At 41.3% G+C, this 23,360-nt stretch overlaps 1 protein-coding gene across 8 annotated transcripts in view; it reads right to left on the bottom strand.

Moving 5' to 3' along the window:
• Positions 1–243: 243 nt before the first annotated feature.
• elmo1 (engulfment and cell motility 1 (ced-12 homolog, C. elegans)) overlaps positions 244–23,360 on the bottom strand; it is a 122,418-nt gene continuing 99,301 nt past the window's right edge. For all 8 annotated transcript variants that reach the window (XM_037794251.1, XM_037794250.1, XM_037794252.1 and 5 more), the window contains 6 exons: positions 14,852–15,015; positions 11,586–11,698; positions 7,098–7,205; positions 6,711–6,793; positions 3,694–3,771; positions 244–1,726 (listed from right to left, as the gene is read on the bottom strand). In XM_037794251.1, the coding sequence (XP_037650179.1) occupies positions 1,526–1,726; positions 3,694–3,771; positions 6,711–6,793; positions 7,098–7,205; positions 11,586–11,698; positions 14,852–15,015 (747 nt within the window). In that variant the 3' untranslated portion in view covers positions 244–1,525. The remainder of the gene's footprint in view (positions 1,727–3,693; positions 3,772–6,710; positions 6,794–7,097; positions 7,206–11,585; positions 11,699–14,851; positions 15,016–23,360) is intronic.

Below are 23,360 nucleotides of genomic sequence, written 5' to 3'. Positions count from 1 at the left end.
GCCTAAATTTCTGCATTTAGTTAATTATGTGTCAATTGCTTTCTGGGATGATTAAAGTCCTAATCTATACACCATCTGTTACTCAACTTTGAAATTACAGTCTGTCCACACCAGTCTATATGAGAGATGAATCAGCACAAATGACTCAGTATAATGTAACTCAAACAGTGTTGTGAGGTTTTTCTGTGATCCTTTAAGTGCATGTGGATCATGAATGAAGAGAGCAACAGGATGAAAACACAGTTACAGTTCTTAAATCTTTAATGTAAACAGCAGTTTTGAGGGGCTTTGAAAAATCCTAAAGAAAAACATCTTGAAAGTATTAAATAGGAAGGGGAAAATATATAAATCATACCAGAAATAACAACCATGATCTGTTTTTAAATTAAAAAAATACATAAACTTTCAATTTTGTGGCCATATAGTCCTGAACACACACAAAAAAAGACAACTTCCCTTGACCAAAACACTAACATCCTCTTTGTAATACCAACTACTAGGCAGTTTCACAATTTTAAAATCCCTAAATTATGACCATCTTACAAATGATGAAGAAAAAAAAAGCTCAAATATTGCTTAGGAATGTTGTGTACAGCAGTCATTACAACGAGAGAGACTCAAATGAGGGAGAGACGAGTGTGTTTGTATGCGTGTTTCACAATAGTGATGCTTTTACGGTTGTTTTTGGCAAAGCCACTGTGTAGGTGTGTACAATATGCAATAAGCAGCGGTGGGATAGTAACATTAACATTAGAATATTTAAAAGAAAGGCTTGTTACTGTAGTACAGTGCCTTGATTTTGACTTATTCTAACAGTCTTCAGTATATGTGTAGCAGGACAGAGCGGATATAAGAGACTATTTTCATGAAGTATTCCTCTTCGACCGTCCTTTCAGCCTCCTGGAAAACATTAAGCTGTCACAGATACTGTAAGTGAGAATGTGACAGGAAATACTGCTGAAAAGGTGACGACAAAACACAAAACCCCGTCCCTCCCTGCTCCTGAACTACACCCTCCCCCCTCTACAGAAGCCCTGAGGACAAATAATAAAGTCAACATAAAAAAAGGACAACAAGGAAGCTGAATTTCTAAGCATTTGTCTACAACGATCTTCAAGCAAAAGGACAGCAGGCGCCTCGGTCGAGAAGAAGAAGAAGTGAGCGTCTCAAAACATCAGACAGGAGGAGAGTGAGGAAAAAGACGCAGGACGACCAGCGACAAGGCCAAACAAACACTTCCTGGTTTCTCTTCTCCATGGCAACCTGATAACTCTGCATTGAAACCCGAGTCCCCCTCAAGTGCAGCGAGCCTATTAATAATACGCACCATTTTCACTCTTATAAAGGTCTAGCAAGAAGCAAGAGGAAAATAGTTCAATGTTTTTTCGTTCAATCACAGTTCATTTTTTTTTTGTTTTTTATATTATATGGTTTTATTTGTTCCAGTTTATAAGAAAAGGGGATTGGTCCAGTGAGTACAGTAGGTGCTGGGTGGGATCGGGTCCGGGCTCGTGGGGTCGTCCGTCTAGTTACAGTCGTAAACAAAGTCATAGTTGCTAGGTTCTTTGGGAATCGGGGGCGGGGCCTCGGGGATCTGGATGTTCTCTAGATCCAAGAGGCGGAGCTTCATCTCCATGGAGAGCAGGGTGTCCATGTCCGATTTGGTGTAGTCGCTGGTCATCTCCTTACCCAGGAGGGCGTTTAGGCCGTCTGTCCACACGCAGTACTGCAGAGACACGGACAGAGGTAGATACAAAATGAAATCAGGAACAGGCAGAAGAAACTGAAGTCATAACCACAAAATAAATACTTCCAAAATCTACAAACTATAATTAAGCATGGTGTGTTTTCAAAAGGAGCCTGCTGACAGTGTGTAGGCATAAAAGAAGCTAACCACCAAGGGAGGAAAGTTTGTGTACACTGTGACTCAGAAGAAATGGAGCAAGGACACCTTCTTCTCTCTTGTCCTAAATACAAACTTCTATGTTTAAAAAATATTTAGAAAAAGTTTCTGGAGTCAAGCACAAAGAGAATTATGGGAATTACCCTGAGAGGAAGTCTGTAAGTATTAGACCTTTGAGTACAGTATGTAATATTTTTGCCATAATGCCAGACATTATAGTTACATGAAATATATATGATTATAGTCAATATATGATTATAATTTTAAAAAGGATTTGAGGTGAACTCAACTGAGTCCAAGTTGTAAATCCAAGCTAAATGCAAATGAGGTTGGGTGATATGATGACATATACACTGCAAGACAATATACATTTGTCTACCATCTTTAGCTAAGCCTTAAGAGTGTATAAGGTCATTATGGAAAATGCTGCAAATCAATGAGGAAAAGTGTTTAATGGAAATATTGGATTTTTCTCACTTGATTTTCCAGAAATGTACTCTATCATGATAAGGGATTTTATCAATATACACCACTCATAATTGCAATGTTTTCATGACTCCGAATACTTATTATTAAAATGACAGCATTTTCCTTTTAAACCTGTGTTAAATGTGTTATTTTACATTGCTGAGACTTATACACACACATGTAGTCCACTGTTCATGTGTTAAATAAATAACTTAAGGCGAAACACTACAGGCAAAACCAGTTTTTTTTCATGCACTAGTCAATTTTGAGATTTTCTGGCTGTTTTGCTTCCATAACATGTCTTCTTTAAGACTAGTGGAAAGAAAACATCCAAAATACACATTTAGTTTTTTTTATTTTACTACTTTGTCTATTTACATCTGTAGATTTCTCATAAATTCACCAAAAGTTAACATCAGATAATGTCTCATTTACATATTTAAACACACAAATTTATAAAACTTGTGATACAAAAAACAATTGCCTTAATGTAAGTAATCAACTGGGGAAGATTCATTGTGATATCTCCTTTTTTTTTTTTTTTTTTAACATCATTCCCCTGTAGTATTACAATTCATATCTTTAAATCAAAATTAGTTTTTTCCCCTCAAACTCTGAGACAGAAATCTCCACTTCAGCAGCACTTACATACACCAAACTTTCCAGTTTCATTCCTATCTATATTCTGAACGTTTTTACAGAGGGGTTTGTTCTTATATCATTCACATCCTGATTTACAGAACATTTTAATCCTACAAATATGGCTGTTGACAGTATTTTTTGATTTATGGAGTGATAAATATCCCAAATCCTGTCTGTAAAAACCTTTGACTCTAATATGTCATCAAAGTTGAACAAGAATTTTGAACCTGGCTTTATCCAATGTTCACATTCCTGTTCTGGAAATGTATGCAAATTAGCAAATATTTAATAAGATAATGCATCATTTGCATATTTAAACAGGAAACATCCAAAATACTAATTTTTTTTTTAAAATTTTACTACTTTGTCTATTTACATCTGTAGATTTCTCCTAAATTCACCAAAAGTTAGCATCAGATAATGTCTTATTTGCATATTTAAACATACAATTTCAGAAAAGTTTCATTGTGATATCTGTTAGTTAACATTTCTACCCTATTGACTTGAGGTGTGTCCCCTTAAATATGGTAAAGTGATGATTTCCAGTACATATCTGACTTGTAGACTTGCCTTATACACAATACTTGTATAGTAAAGAAAAAACTCTCTTTTTGCGATCACACATGTTCATTCTCTCTGACACTGTCAACAGCCGCAGGGTGTTGTCACTGTTGGCTTACCTCATGCTTGTCAGGAGCAATAAAGTTTAAATACTCGTCCGACTCATAGAGGACAGAGAAGGCCAGCTCTAACACCTCCTGGAGAGAGGACAGGGTGGAAGGCAGACATGGAGGAAGATAAAATGGTGCAGGGATACAGACAGTGACAGAGTGGAGGAGGTGGGATGGAGAGATGAAAGAGAAATATAAAAAAAGGAAAAAAAGAAGGAACAGGTGAGATTTACACCACAATGCTGCCATACCAGTGCAATCTCCCTCTCCTCCTCGCGTCTTGTCACCATCTGTTACATCAGCTGCACATCAACTCATCGGGTATCAGCGAGGTAGAGCTCAAAGAGAGAACTACCTGGGGTGCCCTCAGATACTAGATATTGAAAAATGCCTGGGGATGCTGGGAATATGATGTGATATGATATGATTTCAGATTTATTCCCTCAAAATCCACTACGGTCTAGTGCAGGAAATGAACTGAATGCAGTGTGAGGACGGAACCGCCACACCGAGAGCCGCATTTGTATACATGAAAGCAATTCATTAAATGCTTGCTTGCAATCTGCGTGAAATTAGTGTTTGATTTACTAAGGCAGCAGGTAATTACACAGTCAGAGACTGGGACTGCAGCTTAGGTGCAGTTTGTGAGGGAGAGCTTAAAAGACATAGTTCAGTGGTGGGATTTGTCTCAGATCAGGAGGCTCAGGAAAGAAACGATGTGGTGATGCTGAAATAGAAATACTTATTACTGAAGTAATGGGAGCTCAAAACATTTACTACAGACAAAAGTCAATTCAAGAGACACTTATGTGGACATTTATTACTCAAAATATACTTTTCGGTCAGTGAAACGTTGATAAAACCAATACTGTGAGAGATTTCAAAAAGTGAATCATCAAAAAAATAAATCATTTCATTCGGCCTGAATGAAATGATTGGACGGCTTGCCTGTCTACCCGTCTTCCTGCGTGCACTCTGCTGTGCACTCATTGCACGTCATCGGAGTCTTCCACGAGCTGCTTGCGTGACAGCTGGGAGTACTAACAATAGTCATGTTCGCTGTTTACGTTCATTATGATAATTTTGTGGAGAGTGTCTTTGGATGAAGGCCTGAAGGGACGGACTGTCAGTGTTGCCGACTTGGTGACTTCCTCGCTAGATTTAGCAACGTTTGGAGCTAATGCTGCTCGCTGCTTTAATTGGAAAAGAGTTGGCAACACTGGGCTGGATTTTTCGGTGGGATCATTTTTTAAATCTAGAGAACTCTTGCTAGTTTCTCAACATTACTCACCCTGCCTTTAAGCAGGTATCACCATGTTCACATCTTAGTTTAGCATGTTAGTATGTATTGTAACAAAGTAATGGTCAAGTTAACATTTTGACTTGATGATGGAGAAGTTGGGATCACCAAAATGATTCCAGTTCATCCTGAGGGGACCATGAATGCCCGTACAACATTTCTTGACAATCCATGAAGTAAGATATTTCAGTCTGGACGCCGCTAGCGAGGATACAGAAAAAATAAAGTGGTGGATTTTGATGATACAGCTGAAGAGAGTCCATAGAGTTGTGAGGCAAATGCAACTAAATGCACTTTTGTAAATGAAATAAGAGTTAGCAGTACAACTTTATGGCCACAAAGCTCTTTATGTGGTGTAATAAAATGGAGATTGTGTTCATTTATCAATGCTCTTCTTTAACTATTATTTTTTTTCATGAACTAATTAAGTGCAACCTCCCTTTCTTGCAGTGGTTTCTCTGCTATTATTGAGTTTTCAGTAAAATACTGCTTCATTAAATCTTCTATTCCTTATCCACCGTAGCCTTATTGGTTGCCTTATATCTGCATAAATCTGCTCTTTAAATGCAGAGGATTTTACACAAAAATCGGACCCATGGCAAATAATTTTCTAAACATAAGTAAATACAGAAGAACATGCAATCACCCACTCATCAAATATCTTCCAGTCATTTGGGTGATCCTCCCTTTAAATGTATGTACAGCACATAAAGTCATGTTTCAGTAATGACGTGTAAAATGCTGCACAGGCCGCAGGCAAACTGTACTTCCAGGTCGGTGCACCTGTTTGCCAAATAACACGCATGCCTTGAGGCACAGACGGTGTCTGAAACAAGGTAAATATGGCCCTGAGTACATACTTAAGGGAGATATATGTGTATAGAATAATGACAACAAATAATTAAATTAATCTTATGCTGAATACATTTGGAAGAATTTTGGCTACACATCCAGAAAACACCGCTTGCCACTTCACCCTCCCGCCTCTGTCTCTGTGTCCCACAAATGGTCCACATGCCAGCGCTGCTCTGAAGCCCGTAGAGGTGACTTTGGCTGGCCTTGTAACAGTGAGTAATGAAATGTGTTTGTGTTCTCATTCACAAGGCTGGGACAGGCCTGCTAGACGGCCCGCAGACCCCCCTCAGGTCGTTCCCCTAGACCTGCGCTTATCGACAAGGTAATAAAGGAGACAAAGCAGGGAGGAGGCGTGCTCCTTTGTCTTCAAGGCTATTTATCCAAGATCCAATATATCACAGTCCCGTGGGTGGTGGTGGGGGGGGGGGGGGGCGATGGTTTGCAGAGGCAAAGTGCAGGAGAGGAAGGGCTGATGTGTACACAGACAAGACGGCTCTTTCATCCCGGTTAAGGCGCTGCAGAGGACACGCCGATGTGTTACTTTCGAATTTAAACAGCAAAGAAAAGATGGCGGCATGTTTTTGGCGGCTCTTGTGTGATTTGTGTCTGCAGCTAAAGGACTATTCTGGGGTTTTCTTTTCTACACAAGGCCGCTGATGGATACGTCTCTCTGTGCTGAGCACTGAGACGCAAGTTATTGTGTTATTTCCCAAAGCAAAATTATGTAACTGACATCATGTTATGCAACTCTCACGCACATGGGAGCACGTTCTCTCGCCTGGATACACACCCACCCACCCACACACACGTATGCACGTGTACACACGCGTGTGCACACAAACACACGCACATAAAACACACGCACACACACCTTGTTTTGCTTCAGGGCTCCCTTCTCCTTCATATGAGGACAGTCTTTGCCGGTGATAACAGCTTTGATATCAGCCACAGGCACTGCAGAGAGGACAGAAGGGAGTTCACAACAACAACAACAACAACACCAACAACATCCTTGTGACAACTGTGTCATCCCAGATGGGTGATTAAAAGTTAAAATTCTCCCCAGATCTGTCATTACAAGTGAAACTGATGTTAACTCTTAAAGCCAGCAGTCAATGACGTTGAATGTGTTTTGGGGCTATGTATGCCTTCGGGGACATGTAGAGAATACATATTTGAATTAATATTGTGAGCTGCAATAAACACATACATACTGTGTCGCAAAAAGAGACTATCAATAATTTCACTTGACACTCACGTTTGTCCTGCAAAGAGTCGTGGGGCACTTCACCCTGAGGGCTCTCTTCCAAATCTCCATAGTGCAGGACTTTATGGTTCGGAGACAGACGGCAATACCAAAACTTATCTGGAAAAAAAAAACATGAGGAGAAAGGAAGACAGAGGGGAGGAAGAGAGAGAGAGAGAGAGAGATTTAGAGGAGTTATGAAATAAGTCAGCGGCTGGCATAAGACATCATATGGGATAGCATGAGTCATCAACGAGAGAGAAAATTAGCACGGCAAAAAAAAATCTGTGACCGAAAAAAGAAGAAGAAAACAGCCTTGAGGAAAATCCACAGATGGGCCATGATGCTCTGCATGAGGAAAGGATCTTGATGAGCAACAATACAGACGGTTGGCCTTCATCATTTTAATAATGATTCAACAACAATCCGCACACTGGAGTCAAGATCACAGGACAAAGACATCCAGGACATCCAACTGTGACCTGATTTATTTTTATTTATTTAACCAGTAAGTCCATTGAGATTAAAATTTATTTTTCGAAGGAGACCTGGCCATGAAAGCATTTCACGCCATTACAATGTTTACAATGTACACTAAATGCACATCATGTTGTATTAAAGAAGACTTGAATTTAGTGATTGAGACCACAAACTCATGTTTACAATGTTTACTGAGGTAATAAATCATGTGAGAAGTAGGCTCATTTTCTCATAGACTTCTATACAATCAGACTTCCTTTTGCAACCAGAGGAGTCGCCCCCTGCTGGCTGTTAGAAAGAATGCAAGTTTAAGGTACTTCCTCATTGGCTTTACTTCTCAGACCTGGAGGTAGCCCACTGGTACTGTAACTATAAGACTTTCCATACACGTCCTAAAATGAGAAGCAGTTTTGAGACACAATGTCTTATGGTACGTGTCGACAGGGGCGTTTTTTATCGCGAGGGATCACCTCGCTTCCCAGCATTGGATGCTTGATGGGCTGCCACTACATGCAAGGTACTCGGCACCTGATTGGACGAAAGCTTTCCCTCGTGGGCTTCTGCTCCCAGCTTTCAAACCGGAAACAATATAGCAGCTTGTTTGGAAACTTTCTTCTCTTATTTCACGAAAATAGTTTACCAAAATGTGTTTCTGAAAACATTTTATGCGAGAAATAAGCCATGCAATTGCTGAATCTGTCTTTATTTTGGATCAACAATGTTTAGTTTAAAAGTTTCTTGGGAGTTTCCATAGGTGGCGAGTCGCGTCAGACGCCCGTGATTTTCATAAAGTAGCCTAGACCTCATCTTTATGCAAATGAGGAGCGGCCAACGGGATAGTCCGTCTCTCGAATCGCGCCGCCACATTACCAGAATGCATTGCACGGCTGCTTACATAGACAATGAATGGGAGGCGTGGAAAGGACGGAGCCTGTGGACACGCACCTTTAGTGCCTTGACAAGCAGCAGTACTACGAAAATCCAACTAGATACTTCATGTAAGTGACACAGTTTCACTCAAGTAGACTAACAGAAAGCACTTGAAATAGGTTATATTATAGTATTATTATGGTAAGGACATCAAATGCTCATAAATACACAATTGTTAATTGAGTAAAGTGTGTTTTTCTCTTGGCTGATGTGATGTGTGATGTGTAATCCCCCAGCGGCCTGTAACTACCAGCTGTGTCTGCAAAGCGCAGCTCCACCAGCCAGCCCCTGTAGCCTGGTGTTCTTTAGCGGTTCCCTGCCGAGCTGAGCTGGCAGTGAGCAGCCACAGACTGGGGAGGTCTGGCTGGCGTGTGCATGGGTGGCACGGTCCAAATCGTAATTGCTGAAAATAGCCAGTTGGCGGTGCCAGGCTGGTGCAGAGTGGCACCGGTCCACGGGGAGTAGATAGAGATGTGTGCAGCGGCTGTGAGGGGACGGGCGTTTTGGGAGAAGACGCTATCAACTGTTCAGTTTAAGCACGTATGTTAATCTTGGATTGAATTTCATTCTTGTATCATTCAAACTTAATCTGATTCAGCTGCCAGAACACCGGTGAACGACACGGTAAGATTCAACTGAATCAGGCCAAACATCCAAGTTTACTTTTGCTTTAGAGCAGCGTTTAAAGGAGTTACACTCTCCTGAGTTACCTGGCAGCAAACTGCACTTAAAGGACTGTACAGGCAGCACTCTTTCTTCCAAACTTCAAAACACCATCAACCTGAGCTTTTAGAGAGAAGCATTGCCTTGTAATGGCACTTGGGAAGGTAGAGAGAAGAGTCATCTGCACTGAAGTCAGCCAAATTAATATTTGATGTAGGTATGTGAGTCCCTGCAGGCTGGAGGACTTTGAAATAGTCGTACAAGATGCTGAGGGAGAAGTGGGAAAAGGAGAGAGGGATAGGATAAGACACATAACGGTAGATTAGGAAGTATAAGTATCGTGAAAGTTTGTGAAAGAGCACAAAAGACGAGACAAAATCACACTAATAAATCAAGTTTCCTGGTTTTGACTTGACGTTTCATTTCATGTGAACCCCATGTGAAAATTTGCTTTTTATTCTTGTTCAGCTCGCCTAACTTCTGCAAGACAAAGTGCTCCTCACACTGTCAATGCGTGGATATACTGCCTATAAGCACCAGCATGAGAACAAAGGCTCAGAGAGGAGAGGGAGGAAAGGATAGACATGTATGGGTGAAGGGAAGACAGATGAGAGTGAGAGGAACGGGTGAAGGTGGTATACATTCACACGTCCACAAGAGAAAAATACAAGCAAACCAGAAAAAAAGAGGGTGTTGTTGTGGACAAACAGCATGTCCTTGACTTCTCCAAGAGCCCTCAGAGGCAAAGACAGCTAGCTTGTAGCAGGCAGACGACTCCTCTACAGTCAGCGTGCTGTTGCAGCAGATTAAAGCCAGTGTAACCCTACAGGCTAGTGTGCTAAATTAAATCCAGTGAGGCTCATGAACTGCTTTATATACGAATGTGTGCGGGTGTACCGCTCCTGAATGGCTAATGCTTTTATTCCTGCGTTTAGTATGTGCGCTGGTGCGTGTCCTCCATTCCTTCGACAAGGAATCTAGTATCTACCGTGATATGGTAATATGAGACTATTCACAGCATGTTGCTGCGTAAAAAAGACAGACAAGCATAAATCAGCCGACCACACGCAGGGAAGACGATCAAATCTGGGTGATGCTTTCCACCTGAACATCTGTCCTGCTTCTTTTCAACTCCTTTTTTCCTACTCCATTTGTTTTCATTTTCTACCCCCTGTTTCTGGATGACAACATCTGGATGACAGCTGCCAAGACAAATCGCGATCAAGCTTTCGTATGCCAGAATGCATTGGCGTCCTTAGAAGAAAACTCCACCTGGTTGTGCTCAATTTGATTTGACTTATTGAAGAACTGTTCCTGCGGGGAAGCTGATGACAGTAACAACAAACCAACTCACAACCTGGGCTTGTCACTGGGTATTTCTTTTATATCATACATTTGTATATGTAGACAGAGAGGGGTGAAGGGAAGTGCAAGAGGGAGGACAGAAGAGTGAAGGGATCAGGTCTCAACTGGATTAAATCCTCTTTGACCGAGGAACAGTATATTATACAGGCTAAATGCTACTACTGCTACTCCTCTCTCTCCTCTCTTTCTAGTGGTGGCGAGTGTGAAACACGATATTAGGCCGAATGATTTGAATACTGTCCTATCTGAGCTGACTGCTGGGTTTTCACTTCCTATCCTTCTTCCTCTCTCCTCCACTGTGAGAAGGAATACCATCAATACATATCAAGTCAAAAGTCTATAAATGCACAAGACATTTGCTTCCAACATATCATGGCACGCATGTGAACATCTAAAAATATCCTTTGAAAGTTGCAGCCTTCGACATCCACCTTACCACAAATAGTGTGACTAAACATACACTGCTTTATCATTTTCACTACACCCTGCACTGTAAAGCCCGGGGTTACCGCAGTCTGCTCTTTTGTCATTCTTTCATTTCCTTTCTCAAAGCTTGCTCGAGAATTCATCCTGACAAGTGTGTATAAATGTAAGTGTGAATAAATTCACCCAGCTTTTGGCTTTGTGTATCTTTGTATTTTCTTTGAATGCCGTATATCTGAGTATGCAGGGGCAAAAAGCGGGGAAGACGGTGTGTTTGTGCATCTCGAGACATAAAGACGTGATGCGAACATTTGTGCATTTCTGTATGAGGTTGCTTGTCGCTATATGTCTCTGCCTCACAGGCGGACAGAGCCAGAAAAAAATAGTGTGAACTATCATGAGAGCTGATCCACAGCAGCCCAGAGCTTCAAATATCTCCTGTAATACACATTTCCTGTGGGATTTTCGTAAAGCAGAGGGAATAAGGTGATGAGTGGGGGTGCAGAGAGGAGGGATGAAGAACAAAGACAGAGAGAGACGTGAGAGGAAGATGTGAATTTCCATCCCTGTGTGGTTCTGATCTGTGCATGTATGTGTGTATATACATGTGTGCGTGCATGCGAGTGCCGCGTGTCTCACCTTGCCTCCTGCGACTACTGATTTTCCTGAAGCAGGTTCCTTCACACAACCTGTTGAGCCGTTGCTGTTTGATCAACTCCATGATCTCGGGCTGGATCTTCTCTCTCAGCTCCCTTTAGAGAAACAGAAAAAGAAAACACATTATTGGTTTGAGAGAATTATCTAAATTCTACAATCCGCAGCCTTTCAGATGTGGTAAGCAGGGCAACGGCGAAGCACAAGATGCTCTAAGATCTGGAAGTGAATTATTTTTTTTCCCCAGGATTTCTGGCAGCGTGCAGTATTCATCTGACTGACAAAATCCCCTGGATTATGACTGTCAGGAGGGAACAGAGGATGCCAAACACACGGATATACTTCCACACATGGATGCACATGTACACACACTGAGAAATATGTCATATCCCAAAAGGCTGATCAGTGGGAATCTGTGCTGCTTCAGCTCTCGCTGTCATTTATTCATGCCTCAACATGTATGTGTCTCTTTGTTGCATATGAATGTGGAGCACACAGCACTAGCCAACATAAATTATGTAGATTATCTGCCCGAGCAGTGCTGCTGCGCCCCGTCTTTATTTCTCATCATTATACTTGAGTCTTTTCTCTTCCAATGTATCTTTTTTATTCTTCTTTCTTTAGAAACATGCAGACTTTTTGACAGGATTTCAGGTCTTCTAGTCACATAAAAGCTAGGCATTTCTATCATTTTCTTATATTTCTCCTTGCAGTGTTCATGATCACATTTTTGTCCTTCTTTCTCTTCCTCCTCTCCCTTCATCTGTCTCCCCGCTCACCCTCGCTGTCTCGTGTGTTTGCCTCATCAGTGACTGCGCTCATTACATTGATCTGTGGTCGGACCTTCACTCTGGCATCTTTAAAGAAGCAGCTAGTGGGGAAGGCGTGGCTCATCGCAGAGAGGATAGATGATGATGGCTCCGCTTTACCGCCTTCTGGCTGAGCGAAACACAAGAGACTATTCTTGTCTGAGAGTTTCAGACGGTTCGGCTTCTTAGGAAGCAGCTCCAGTTTCAATTTAAACTGATTCTTTCTGGCAAATGCAGAAAATCAGATCATTGAATTGAAGTGCTGAGGTGTTGTAGTGGTGGAATCCTATAAAAGGAACCACTTTCAAATGATTAAAAGGAGTGAGGCACAAAAACCCATACCCAGCTTTGTAGAAATGTACAGTATCTACACAGTAAAATATTAAAGCACAGGTGGAGAAGGGAATCAATGATGAATTAAACCACTTTTAAAGTTAAAACTGCTTTTCACCCTCATTTTCTGGTGACTGCATTAAAATTAAGTTGTGTATTAGCATTTTCTCATAAGTGTATCCTCAGCAGTTCTGAGTTGAGCCGCTGCATGAATTCTTTATGTGATGTTGATTTTATTTTTTGGCGTAAGCAACTCTTAGTAAATACAAAACTTTCCAAATACACAGCAAACAACTGCATTTTACTAATTACAGCAGGAACACCTCAAAGAGTCGACATGATTTATAATAAAAAAGATACTCTACAGGAGACACAGCTTTGATCTGAAGCCATAATAGTTTCCTCTTCACCTTCTTTTGATGTCTAAAGTCATTCTCTCCAATGATTGATAGCAGAAAACTGGCAGCGCTTATAGAAAGCAATACGGAGCTCCTTTAAATCTGCCGTCTGACATGCTCTGCTCATTATGTTTACAAGTCATGACTGTGCTGTATTGATTAGAGGAAAATTCCACCCTCGGGTAGTCTCGCGCTGCTGAAGAGAGACTCATCAGCCGGTGATGTTTAATGCTTTCCAACAGTCACTCTGATAAAATGTGATTTTTCATTTCATCATCTATTTCAGCCTGAGATTGGGTGTGAGCTTGTTGCATTCTGCTTCCTAGTTAACACAGGAAATCCAGTGTCTTATACGTAATACAAAGTGTTTGTAACCTATTTCTAAATGTGAACAAGACAACTACATCATTTAAGGGTACATTTTTCCGCAACTCCCTTCGCTTTTTTTCTGCTTTCTCCAACAGGATTAATTGTCTGCTAAAGTTTGGTCTCTACCCTTCCAATATCGATTCAATAAGCCCTCGGCTCAGCATTGATTACTGTTCAGAGGGACAAGCTCTCTCTGTGAAACGATTTTCCAATAGTGCTAGCTACTCCATTAAATACGGGCAGGACAAAACAATGTTCTCCATTACAGGCCCCGCATCCATGATCAGTCAATGAATGATCTATTACAGACTAGTTTCTCCATGCTTAGTGAGCTGGAGGGTCGTTAATGGAGTATTCACTGGGAACGCCGTTTGCAGGCAATTTGAATTTAATGCATATTTTCAATCATGAGAGGAGAGCACAGGTGCAACCTGCTTCATGCCAGTAGCTGGCATTTGGTTGACAAATGGAAAGGAGAAAAAAAGAAGCAATTACAAGCGTATTAATGACCACGGCTCTTTTTTGTAGATGCAAATGATGTCCTCCTTTGAGTCTTAAGACGTGATTAGGTAGATGAGGAGAAGGGAATATCACTGAGCAGTTTCTATAACTTTACAGAAAGTAGGGGTGGGAATCACCAGAGGCCTAAACGATACGATATTATCACAATACTTAAGTCAAGATACGATCTTATTGCGATTTTAAACACTTTGGGAAATGCTGAGTATTGCGATGATATATTGCGATTTATTACCTTTTTTTAACTGCAATTTATGCAGTTTGTCAACATCTGTTTTGATCTAATAAAATACAGTTTTCACTCTGTTCATCTCAGAGTTTTCATTCACATATCTTGAGGTCAGAGGTCAAGGGACCCCTTTGAAAATGGCCATGCCAGTTTTTCCTCACCAAAATTTAGGGCAAGTGGAGCGTTATTTAGCGTTCTTCCCGACAAACTAGCATGGCAAGGTTGGTACCAATCTATTCCTTCGGTTTTCTTTCTTTAAGAGGTTAATATTTTATATAATAAAAGATCAAATACTCAACATCCGTGTATCGATACAATATTGACACGCAAAATATCACAATACTAAGCTGTATTTGATCCCCTCCCCCACCATTAACAGAAAATATCTTACTTTTCCCTGTGTTCAGAGTGGATTTACCTCCAAACAAAGCTGTCAGACCTACAGTATGTATGAATACAATCTATATAATGCACATTCAGTTCAGCATTTTCAGCACTTCCCAACAAGCTCATGTGGGACACTTCGGACAACCAATATAACAAATTTATGACAAATGTGTCACCATCATACTGGTCATTGACTGCTTGACTCACAGGATGGGGCGGGACTGGAAGTCTTCCTGATTCATCCTTTCGGACTGGCGTATCTTCAGGATCTCTGTGTAGCTCAGGTTCTGCAGGCGACTCTTGAACTGGTCCAGGGAATTAGGCTTGAGAGTCAGCGCTCGCATGATCTGCTCCCTCACCACCTGCATTACCTGAAGAGGAGATAGGAAGATCATCATGAATGCAGGAGCCATACAGCATCAGTCAGTACAGTAAGGAGGTCAAAACTAACCCCCTGCTTATTTTTTTTTTGGGGGGGGGGGGGGGGGGGAGCAGGGGAGCATATAAACTTCTGTTCAGTTCCCGACAGGATTAATGTTTTTTTTTTTTTCCAGTAATCCAGTCTGGTGCACTGAGCCTTAAGAAGAAGAAAAAAGCAAAGCAGAATAATTCGACAGTGGCTAGTCAACGGTTAGCCCCCATATCATGCATCAGTGAAATGCATGACAGAACTTGCCTGTAATACCCCAGCTAGCTAATACCATTAGTCTGGCTGTGGCTGCAGAAGCATGACATGAGTGGTGTTCCAAGTCATCAATCCCACTCGAGGGGTTTTTGTGATCAACGGCGGCAACAATACAATAGGAAAGTGCTCCACAACAACACATAAAACACTTCACGCATGTCTGGATCAATTAGCCTGCCGTGTATGCATGGCTGTCAGGAGATAATTAAAGTCTACACACAGTCACACTCTGTGAGTGAACATCAAATCATCAGCAGCAGTGAGCAAACAATATCAATCCTTTCAACTAACAGAGACCACAAACACAGACTGAAAAAAAGATATCATCTTACATTTATGCAGATAAAAAGTGGAAAACAGTGGTCAGCCGGTGAAAACTAACGGAGGGATTTGCATTTGACATTCTCTCGTTAAATCTGATGTGAAAAATCGATCAATAGCTATCAATATGTAATAAATAAATGGTGACTACTTTTATGATCCCGACATACTTGCACTAATATTGCTTTGATACTTTAGCTCAGGTCTTTGAGCCGCATCCCTGAACCAGAATGGACTCGAGTCACATGACTTGGACACGAGTCACAAATTTGATGACTTTAAACTCGACTTGACAAAATCAAAAAAGACTTGCAACTCAACTTGGACTTTAAAACCGATGACTCGTGACTACACTTTGACTTGAGCCTTTTTACTTGAAAATACTTTATACCTTCCCCCAAGCCCAAAGATTAAAAAGTATGGTATATTGAAAGTCTGCCACGAACAATTCATGTCCCTTCATTTCCTGGATCAACTAACATTAACGCTATTCATTTCCAGCAAGTCGACACTTAATTACCCAGATCCACATTGTTTGAACCGATCCAATAGCATCCAATCAAGTTGTAGGAGAGAACCATGAAGAACTAACGCTACATTACCGAGCGGCAGTTGGAAGAATGATACCAAAGATAATTTGCTCACATACAAAAACGATGCAGTGGTCAACAAAAAACAAATTGCAAAACTTGTGGGTTGAAAATTACAGACGAAGACGCAAATGGCATTACATTTGGTGAAGAGAGCAATATTATTTGTTTAGGATTTGGGACCTGAGAGCAAAGACTTGAGCCTTACTTGTGAGTTGCAAAACAATGACTTAGTCCCACCTCTGCCTTGAACACCTGATGTGACCAAACAAAACCAAGGGCCTGAACTGAACAGTGCTTAAACGCATTAAGATGTGAAATGGAATTAAACCCCAGTTTGAGCTACTTTATGACACTGATTTTTACACAGCTTATAAAACACTAATTCTTATCAAAGAATAAAATCTCCTCATCATTCCACGCATACACACTTGAGCCTCTGGAAAATGAGTTCTAAGCTGAAATCTTCAGTGACAGCTGCTTCCATTGAGCTTTGCACTCTTGACAATCTGATTTGCAGTCTGCATAATTAGAATTTGAACACTAATATAACTCAAAGACAGTTTCTCTATTTGTGAAGGTACTCAGCCCACACACAAGGGAGCGAAAATAATTCCTAATGTGCAGAAATTGTTCAAACACAACGACTGCAACAGCGGTTTCCCCTCAAAACTGAGAGTAGCTTTACAGAGCTTGGATAGATGTGGGCCTGTAAATCCTGCTGAAGCACTATATGTGATATTTGGCTATAAAAATAAACTTGGCTTCATAACATTTCTCTAGCGAGGTTGAGCAGCGCTGTTCCAGCTACTGCAGGCGTTGTGATGGTAGACGTGACGAGCAGCCCTGATTATGGATCAGCCTTGTTAGCAGCCACCTCCGGACCTCCGGGCCTGCAGATGCTGATTCACTGGATCAGATCATACTGAGGTGACTGAAGGAAATAGACTGTCTTCCCTTCTGTTCTCTTTGATTTTACTCTATTGCATTTCTCTTTTCTCTGTGTGCCTTGTTAATCAAATGCTTGAGGATACACAATTATTTCCAGCCTCTGCAAACACTTCCTCGCAATACAAGTCGACTCAATTATAATGACAGACAATAAAGGGTTGAGGGTGAGTTTTCTGTGTATGTATGTACTCAAAAGTCAATGTTTTTGGACTTTCCTTAAAACTGGTGTGTTCTGTACTATTCCGTTTCATCCGGGCTCCTCGACCTTAACAATCATGCCAAAAAACCCAGTGAGCCAAGATCCCAAACAGTCTTATGTAATATTGTTCTCGCTGTTTGCGCTTGCAAGGCGATTACTCATCAACTTGCTGACCTCTGAACTCTCACTAGTCAGACTAAGCCAAAATAGACGATTTGAGCTGCCAAAAATGAAATATGAACAGCATAAACCTCCACCCGGCACCAAAAACCCAACAAAGGCGATCGAGGATAATCCTCTTGAATCGGCATCGCATTCGGCATGTAAAAGATGCATTAGGAAGTGGTCTGGGCTCAAAGTCCCCTTTTGAGACGCTGGTGCTGTACAGCGAGAGCGCCACAAAAAGGTATTAACCGTTTTCTAATTCTATATCTGATAAGCCCTGAAGGTAACTGCTCCCACCATAAAAAAAATCTTTAAAAAAAAAGTAATTTTCTCACTGATTACACAATTTAATCCAGGGATTATCTTTTGGAATGCAAATATGTTCGGAGGCGGTAATCACAGTATATTTTCTAACAAATGGGCAACAAATTAACCTTGGAAAAAAAACACACACACATGACAACAGCAACAGAAAAGAGGACGGTTGGGTCAAATGGAGACTCATTTAGAGAAGCAAGCATGTGGCTCTTTGGCACCAGCTGTGCTCTGAAATTAGCCCAGATACGACAGACCATCAGAATCAGTATTCTCAAGAATCACTTGCATTGTCTAGATTTTGACCCTGCGTAACACGTGATTTATCCGCAAAGCTCAGAGACAGACCCACATCTGTGCACGTCTTTTCGATGATCCAAACCTAACTGGCGTTGAAGTTGATGCAGAACATCAGTGACTCAGCACAAGTACATCCTTCAAATCCCCTCTGAAAAAGGCAGACAACAGTTGAGATCATGATCTTGAGAGGCTCTGCTCTTTGGACCTGTGTGAAGTATATTAACCTCATAAAATGATTTGGAAACCAACGTGCAATGGTCACAGAAGACTGACCAACCACTAGAGGGCGAGGGTCGACACTTTCCCTCCTCATCGGTCAACACTTGTTCTAGGTGACTCTGTGCAGAGACTCTGAGCTGAGATAAATTTAGATTTTTTATTCATGTCTGTCTGTCCCTTCCCATCCACCCATTGGTTTATCCATCCATAGAGACAGCTGTCCATTCCTGTCCCTCAGCTGAAACGGCTGGATGTCATCTCCCCAGAAGGCTGTTTTCTGTATTCTCCCTGTAATATGTATGCCATATTGTCATGGGGAGAAACAGGTGTCCAGCTAACAGCAGATTTACAACCTCCAGGACCGGCCTTTCAGCCTCCCCTCCCTACTCCTGCTGCTGTTTGAGCTGAAAAATGAGCCGACGAATGGATGAAGCCACAGCTTGTAATCATGCTACCAGAGATTCATCACTCCTGTCCACTACTTTTAATCACAACTTCACGGAGTTGCCCATCATAAATACATTCTCACACACACATACACACTCCTATAATCTTGATAATTAAGCTTTAAATTAATTTATTTTTCCATTAAGATTACAAATGGTCTGTCAGTGTGTCTAGAAGAAACACTTTCCCCTCAAGAAGGACACGAGTGAGCTTTCATAACCATTTGCAGAACCCCAAAGCACTAACATTATCCCCTGAAATCATAAAAACAGCAGGAAAACGTCTATTTGTTTGTATTTAAGGAGATTTAACGCAGATCTCGTTGTCACCTGCAGCTTGCTTCCCAACCTCATCCTGCTCTCTGGAGACCGACTGCCATCCAGCCCTGGTGTTTCAGCTGAGCCGTCCCAGGGGAGTGTTCATTAATATGCCTTGTTTGCAGTCATGTCTCCGGCAGGAAAACAATTCTGTTGGCCCATGTGGCTGCACTCATGCTAATTAACGCCACGAATATTCATCACATTTAATACGAACACATGGTCCTTTCACAACAGGGCGGAGGGGCATGGTGAATATTTTATGTTCATCCTTCTTTTTCATCCGCTGATTGCTCAGAGAGCACCTTGGTGGAGGTGAGATGACGTCAGCTATGGAACAAACTTTGCAGGCTGAGCTCAGTCTCTTTTGGTACTGCAGTCATCTTAGCTGCACTTTGGATGATCTAATTGTTCACTGTCAGTTGATCCAAGATGTATCTCTTCTATCTTGTCCATCTTTATTTCTCTACATTCCCTCTCACACTCCCTAATCTCCTCCAGACAATGGACCATCATTCTTTCTTGTAGCTCTTTGTAAGGGGAGTAAGACCGCAGAGCAAGTGTCAGCAAAAGTAATTAAACACCGTCCTATGAGCCATCTAGTACACGTAATGAGCTGGCCACACAGACTCGTCTGCCACACTCCTCCCACCCTCTCTTCCTCTCAGTCTCTCCTCAAACAGGACAGTTGGGCAGTTCCTCGTTCCCGGAGTCGCCCCGCCATCCATCATCGACAACGCATCAGCCGTAACAAATTACCGCCCTCCCTCTCCGACCAATCGACTGTCGTCCCTGCTCCATTTACCTAAAAGGGATGCTAATGACATCATTTACCAGCTGTCAGTCAAATGCTCACCCGCCACTCAAGCCCGGGTGGTGGGGAAATTTGGAAGTTGTGCTGGAGAGGCACTTTGGTGGGCAAATAAGGCGGTAATCGCAGAATAATGACTTTGCTGATACTCCCTGAAAGCAATCAAAAAGCCTATCTCACATGGTGATAATGGGAGCGTCGGTGAGGTGTGTTTCTGCATTTAAAGTAGACAAAACATGTATACTTACAAAAGGACGCACTCACACACATGTAGGAGCACACACATGTTCACATCTGTCAGAGTGCCAGTTTTTAATTAATAATAAGCAGCAGAAAAAGAGAATACAGGGAATCAATTCCCCTGTTATTGAAATGGTAATTACATGTCTCCTCCCTGCCACCATGTTCCATGTTCAATTAATAATGATCTCCTTCAAAGTTGACCATGATGTCATTAAAAATAAAACAATGCGAGATGAACATGAAAGGGCGCCCGTCTCTTATCATGCTGTACAGAGAGAGGAGTGTTGCTACGGGTTGTATTAAATTTAGAAGCTGATAAAAATGCATTGAATAAAGATGAAAAAATGTGTTTTGGAAGCTGACAGGACTGAAAATATGACAAGCTGGGGTTGAAGATTTATGGCTCTAATAACAACCTTAAAGAGTATAGCTACCAGAGTGCAGTCTACACTGGATCAAATCAAGTATTGACATTTTTAAGACGAGCCTCGTTTGTCCACTCACTGTGTAAGCAACAGATATTGTTTACTTCTGGTTTCTGTTTATGAAATGTTAGTGACACTAATCTATGCCAACAATGCCAACTGTGTTGGTTTTTGCTCTCTGTCACCCGCGAGGTTTGTGTGAGAGGACGTTTTGGGGAGGCACAACCGAACACAGATCTCCGTCTGACAGGCGTTAGACAGCACACACGCTGCGGCTTCGCTTTGGTCACAACACAGTGGAGTGCTTCAGAGGCTTCCCACTCGGGCTACAAAGAGTTGATCTGAAACTACAGTCCATTCTGCTCTGCGTGTCATAGTTATAATGGTTACAGAGAGATTTTAGACGACATGAAGGTGATGACATGGGACGACCTTTATCTCCATTTGGATGGCAGGATGGAGATTATCAAATGTGACAAAATGAATATGGGTCACATAACGGGCAGCATGAACAGCAGTAAAATACTGTTGACAACAACTGTTGGCTGCCTATCAGCATTGCTTTAGAATCTTAGCTATACATGCATAATGACGATACAGGATTTATCAGCAATATCGTCAAAAATGACTTGAAGAAGCCGTCTCGCAGTGTGAAAAATGGAGCCTTAGAGTTAAAAAAAATACAGGAATTATCATGTAATAAAGAACAGACTTACACGATGTTGCTATTTTTTAACTTATGTTTTATTTATGATTACATTAATTAAAATAGTTATTTGTTTTTCACTAAAAAGGATGTTAACTAAAAAGAGATGTGAGTCGTCTGTGATGATCTAAATGTAAGGTAAAGTGATGTTTTAGTGCAATTTTAAGAGTTTTAAGCTTATTTTGATGATTATTGGGATAATATATCGTGAATCGCTTTGGCCAGGATAATCGTGACATGAAATTTTCATATCGTCCCATGCCTACCATCATAGTGTGCTGCAGGAATGAGCCCTAACACCCAGAAATGAGTTAGCATTTTAGCACTTCCGGTTCCCTCGTCTCAAAGTCAACGGGTTTTTTGAATGGGTTTTTAGTTAGATGCCTGATTTTAACGTTTTGTTCTACGATATAAAATATGTCAGTAAATACCCCACTCGTGAATTTTGAAGTTTTCATACAGTATGTCTTAAAAAAAGGCGTTTGCGAACAAGTGGCTAAATGAGACTACAGAGGGGACATTAATCATCATCACGCCGACTCGTCCGCCTCGTTATGTATACTCGCGCTCATGCGACCTCGGTGTAGTTTGCTTATAGCCTAACGTTAGCTTTTTACTTCTGCCGATTGCGTTTACGATTAAAAAAATCATCAAAGTGGTGTTCATTTGTGGAGATTATCTTGCTGAAAATATGTAAGTATGATAAATGTTTGATGCCACAGAGCTTATTTTTTTGCAATAATCCAAAATCCAATGGAAAGATTCCATTAGTTTTCTGGTTTGGCTTACAAAAATACTCATCCCTGCACCACTCTATTGGTGTATAATTGTTAAGTGAATATATTTGGGTTTGGGACTGTTTGCTGAACAAGGTAAGTAATTTGAAGCATCACCATGGGCACTGGGAAAAATATATATATTGGGCATTTTTCATTAGTTTATCTCATTTTATAAACAAAATGATGAATCAATGATGAAAATAATGGTTAGTTGCAACCCTAGTAAGGACCTTTCACAGCATAATGCTCAATCTTTGTTTCTATATCTCCCGACATTTATGTGGTGGCACCTTTAAACTGCTTGATGTATGAAATGCCAAACTAGAGACAGCCAGAGTGCCATTTCATAGAGAGTGAAGAACTAGAAGTGAATGCTGCAGACAGATTCCTAGATTATATTTAGTATATTCAGCTTTTCTTGTTAGACTCTCCTGACAACCCCGTCACAGCTCTATGTTAAGTCTGCTGAGAGCAACTAAGTGGAAAGGCACTACTTTCATCCATTAGAATTTCAATTATGTATCCACCCCCCACAGCTGGAACGTAAGGAGTCACTGTATCTGGGTATTTCAATAAAATAAAATAGAGTGGTAAGGGTGGGGGTAAATGTAACTTTAAAGCGCAGTGAAAAGCAGCTCTTTTCTCTCTTAGTGAGTGCCTTAGGGACAAGTTTGACAGCATTACTGCACCACAGGGAACAGAACATACTGTATTGTAGGCACACTCTCAACGTACACACTTAGACTGCACACATACTAATTCGTTCCCTCTCTTAAATGCTCTTACAGTATGATGATCAAGCACCAACACGGACAAAACAAAAATACTAGTGACAATTCCATGTAAATTCCCAATATACCAAACACATCTGGAGACTTCCCCCCATCAATCCTTTTTCTTCCTTCCGCATGAGTGATGCAGGGTCGACGCCGGCTGTTGCTGCTAGCTGCTGATGCCATATTTAGAGTGCTAGCGCTGCACGCCCAGACAAACTGTCAGAGGAGCTTTTCTTTCCAACAACGGGCTCCATGTGAGGTGCAGTACGGCCCATATGGATGACTGGAGAGCAAAGTCGCCTGGGAAATCGCCACTTACTGTGAGTCAAGAAACGCTGATGAAAGCCAAGTGCTGACCTTGGCTTGTGCGCAGCTTTGCATTAATGAGTGTTTTATTATGACACGGCTGTTGCAGGAAATATGAGCGATCTGCATTAATTGTCCCAGAGGGGATGAGTAAATTGGTT

This window comes from Sebastes umbrosus, chromosome 15 (genome assembly GCF_015220745.1).
Source record: "Sebastes umbrosus isolate fSebUmb1 chromosome 15, fSebUmb1.pri, whole genome shotgun sequence".
Lineage (NCBI taxonomy): Eukaryota > Metazoa > Chordata > Actinopteri > Perciformes > Sebastidae > Sebastes > Sebastes umbrosus.
Note: the sequence above shows the minus strand (reverse complement) of the source record. Positions and strands in the feature narration are given on the sequence as shown.